The sequence below is a fragment of the Rhineura floridana genome, chromosome 3 (genome assembly GCF_030035675.1).
Source record: "Rhineura floridana isolate rRhiFlo1 chromosome 3, rRhiFlo1.hap2, whole genome shotgun sequence".
Classification (NCBI taxonomy): domain Eukaryota; kingdom Metazoa; phylum Chordata; class Lepidosauria; order Squamata; family Rhineuridae; genus Rhineura; species Rhineura floridana.
Window position 1 is genome coordinate 110,876,256 of NC_084482.1, and position 4,542 is coordinate 110,880,797.

The window sequence follows — 4,542 nt, forward strand, 5'->3', positions numbered from 1 at the left end:
CACCAGCTTTTGAGCTGTGAGTTACTGTTCATTTCTACTGAAATGTTTGGGTCAATTTGACCCCTACTGCACAAGGGAGGTATAAGCCAGGAGGGATTTTTCTGGGCAGCAGTGAAGCAACAGTCTATCCCCACAACATCACAAAGGGATATTAATCTGTGTCTCTGTGGGCCATCTCAGACTCAGAGTATCTGCTGCTAGGCTCATCATCCATCCCAGATCAACTCATTGGTGTCAGTCTCTGCGAGCCAATAATATATGTCTTATCGCAGAGGGAAATGAGGAAGGAGCTGAGACCAATCTGAATTAGGCATTTTCTGTCTTTCTATGCAGCATTTTCACAGCCAAGCAGCCTGAATTCCTGCAGCAGCTCCCAAGAGGTATTATGAACTTCGTTCTACCAACTGGTAAATAAATAAAGGGCCCTTTATTATGAATTATGACATAACCCCAGCCTCTGTAACCATCTGGCCAGCCATTAGTCCTCCCCCAACCATTTGTTTAAGGAACCACTGCATGCATTTAACTGAATAACATGGTCAAGATAGATGCTCCAGAAAGAAACCAAGTCAATGATATTTGTACACCAAATTTCTTCGGTCCATTATCTTTAAACCAGTTAATTGCAAGTTGCCCCACTGATTTCACAGTCTGTTCATGATCCAGTTGTTGAGGAGTGTAGCATGTGAAATATGTAATTGTTTCTTTTAAGTGAACTATAGTAGATTGCTTACAAACAAATGCAAAAAACACAATCGCATTTTCAGGTTCACATAGCCTTTCTTCAAGCTAAGATGGAATGGTCAGAGCAAATGTTTGGAATGTTCCAAAAGGGAGTGATAAATAGCTGGGTATGGTGTACGATGAGATAATTATCATCTGGAAACTCATGGCACATTGGGGATATTCATTTGAGATGAAGCTTAATGGAAGTTGTAAATTAGAAGCTAGGGGGGGAAATTGTTCAACTGGGTATCTTTGAATTTGTTCACTCATGCATGTAACTCACTTGATTTCTCATTACTAGAAGTTCAACATACCCTCAAGTTATGCCAGCTCAAAGAGTCCTATTGCATCCTATACTGTACCAGTGTGTCTTCCTTTCCATGGCTACTAGCAGCTTAATGGGATGATTCAAGTCAGGGAAATGGTGAAGGGGTGAAAGGTAATCAGAAGTGTGGCCCTGATCTAAATCACCCCCATTGTCACTGCTCTTCAACAAAATTGGGGAAAAATTCGTAGATCCAATCATATCTAGTTTGGTAATGAGCAATATCTTCCCCCCGCCCAGCATACCAGTAATGCAGACTCAGGTTATGAAAACAAAGAACAGGAATCTGGTATAGCACAACAGGTAGACCCAAAGGGTCTAGTAACTCCTGTAGGCTTTACATTTGACACCCCTGTTCTAATGAGTATTTTATATAGTTCAGTTCTATGTATGTTTATTCAGAATAGAGGCAGCTTCAGTTTGGAAGGAGCCTGCAGTCAAGTGACCTTTAGTGAGTCCAGTTCTATCTAGTGGATCTCCCAGTGCTGTGGGCTCACCTGCAGGCAGGCAGCAGCAGCACTCCAATGGAACCACCATTCCCCTAACATACCATCTCTACAGGGTGTTCTGGTAAATTTAAATGGCAGCTCCCAGATGCCTACTGGCAGCTGCCATTTAAATTTCCCACAATACCCCAAAGCAAGCCAACATCAGGGACATAGTGGGAAATGTAATGGACAGCTCCTGGACCCAATGGCTGAGGACACATTGGACTGGAGTTCTGGTTAAAGACAAGACCAGGCTTAGTGTCAGTGCTGGGGTCCACCAGGTGCTCAAGGATACTGTATGTTACCATGTGACTCAGAGGTTGAGTCCCTGTTATCTTTCACCCAGGTAAATGTGCATGGAACTGCAGCCTTACTCTCACTCATGGGCAAAACTATAACAGATTCTATTTTCTTCCTACGCCTTTATTGATTTTTATATTTATTTGTATTCCTTCCCCATCCTTCATTCAAATTTAATTATTTGGACAAGCAGAGCCAATGTCACCAGAGACCACAAGAGGCAGACTGCAGACCAATGGCTGCCTGTTGTTAGCAGCTAAATAGAAGATTTGGTTTATATGATTACATCAGCGTGACATTTGAAGGGGTCTTTTCAACCCATTCAATTGTCAGCAAATAAAATTTGCAAAGTAAATACATTTTTATTTATTTATTTTACAAAGAATTCAGTTGGAACCAGCCTCTCAGGTATTCGGTCAGGATTAATTTTATCATGCAGATAAAAAGGGGATCTAACTAGGTCGGCCTTTTCTTTCAGAACATCCTTGGTGAATGTGAATGAAAACCACAAATGTGCTTTTTTAATGTGAAAGGAGGTGGTAGGAATTTAGGGATGGGGCCTAGTTTGAAATGCTCTCTTGGATATGCCATTGTAACCTAAGATACCTCAGGTTTTCCTCCTGTCTCAAATATATTTTTGTTTTTGTGCTTGTTTCCCTGTTTACAGATAAAGTTGTACACTTGATATAAACTATCAGCCCAAAGGCATAAATAAATAATAGGCATGGGGCTGCTTGATCAAGCCAACAGCACCAGCATCCTGGAAGAACATGCTTTGGATAAAAAGTTGCCATTCATCTCGGATGCAAAGGGCTTTGTCACCCCTGGTCAGGGACTTGAAGGATCCAACAATGTTATGATGGATAGCACCAAAATTTTGGGAGTCCAGATCATTCTGATAGCTGCCTACTCCCTAATCATTCTGCTAGGATTCACTGGCAACTCCTTAGTTGTCTACATGATCATGAGATACAAAACCATGAGGACTGTGACTAACTTCTTCATAGCTAACCTGGCTCTGGCAGACTTGATGGTGGACACACTCTGCTTGCCCTTCACCTTGGCCTACACTCTGTTGGACGAGTGGAAGTTTGGGGCTGTACTTTGTCACCTAGTCTCCTATGCTCAAGCTTTAAGTGTCCATGTGTCCACCCTCACCTTAACTGTGATTGCTCTGGACAGGTACAGATGCATTGTTTTTCATTTGGACAGCAGGATTTCCAAGAAGGTCAGCTTCACCATCATAGCTGTTACATGGCTGGTTGCTGCTATCTTAGCCAGCCCACTTGCTATCTTCCGAGAGTACAGATACGAAGAAATTCCATCCATCAATCTCAGAATTGCTGTCTGCTCTGAAAAATGGCCTTCTGAAAATAGGGATGCCACCATATACAGCTTATCAATGCTCCTCTTGCAGTATGTTCTGCCTCTTTCCATAATCTGCTACGCCTACACCAGGATATGGTTCAAGCTGAAAAGCCATATCAGCCCCACTGCTAGGAGTGATAGTCATTGCCACAGGAGAAAGACCACAAAGATGCTGGTAATGGTGGTTGTGGTGTTTGCAGTCTCATGGCTCCCTTTCCATGTTTTCCAACTTGCTGTTGACCTAGATCTGGTGCTCATCTTCCATGACTATAAACTTCTTTATACAGTTTTCCATGTAGTGGCCATGTGTTCCACTTTTGCTAACCCTTTGCTGTATGGTTGGATGAATAAGAACTACCGCAACGGGTTCCTCATGTTCTTCCGTTGCCAGAACAAGCCGGAGAGGCTCTACACAGAGTGCTCAATCAGGGGGCGGTCATACACTTTCAGAGCCACCACTTTGAATGGAAGCATCAAACACTCCACAGGCAATGGACAGCTACCAACACAAGTTTAGAACCACAAGTAACTTCATCGCCACAAAGGGGCAGGAACCTCAGTGGTGTCCACATAGGACTGATGTTTTTTCTAAAATTTGGAATGTGCTGTATTGCCAAAATAGTGTCAGTGTCATAGTCAAATGGGAGCACCTTGTCTTTCTGTCCAAACAAAGAACCTCGTGTACTGTCTATTTTGTCTCATGAAGCAAGTTAATTAATCCTTGCTTTGATTTCTGTGTTGCTTGTTACATAAGCAGCGGAAAACATGTTGTACACAAAATGTTTTCATTTTATAAGGCAGTTTAGTTCTACTGTCATCTGAGGGAGGGGAGAAACACTGAATAGGATTGGTTAACTGTTTAAGTCAGCCTTCCCTAGCCTGGAGCCCTGCAGGTGTTTCCGTTTACAATTCCTATTAGCCCCAGCATTGCCAGTGGACTATACATCAGGAGTGCACCACGTTGGGGAAGGCTGGTTGTAGGCATCCAGTGGGAAGAAAAGTATCTGCATCTATATGGACTAAGTACAGGACAGTATGCTACACATTAAATACATGGGGTATTCTTTTAAATGGCATGTCCTGTTCTTTTGAATTTCTCAGGCCAAAGTCATATTATTTCATTCCTAGGCCCAATTTTCAAGACTAAACTGTTTCTGTCACATTATGGGAAAATTTTAAAGTAAGTATTACAAAACAGTTGGGAGGCAAAAGGTGTGCAACATAGGTGTGCTGTTCTAAATTTGCATTTGTGTCTCCAGCTGGAATGATTTTTCATACAACTATGTACTAAAAACGGTGTGGTGATGCAGTGAAGTTCCTATTGCACCCTATGAT

General features: G+C 42.3%; 1 protein-coding gene across 1 annotated transcript; it reads left to right on the forward strand.

The window, feature by feature from the left end:
- The first annotated feature begins 2,563 nt into the window (after positions 1 to 2,563).
- Positions 2,564 to 4,025, forward strand: LOC133382253 (neuropeptide Y receptor type 2-like). Its single transcript, XM_061621941.1, has one exon. It carries the CDS (start codon positions 2,564 to 2,566, stop codon positions 3,722 to 3,724), a length of 1,161 nt encoding a protein of 386 aa, XP_061477925.1. The 3' UTR covers positions 3,725 to 4,025.
- Positions 4,026 to 4,542: the final 517 nt, after the last annotated feature.

Coding starts and splice junctions, on each gene's coding strand:
- LOC133382253 (XM_061621941.1), top strand. CDS start 2,564: ATGGGGCTGCTTGATCAAGCCAACAGCACCAGCATCCTGGAAGAACAT.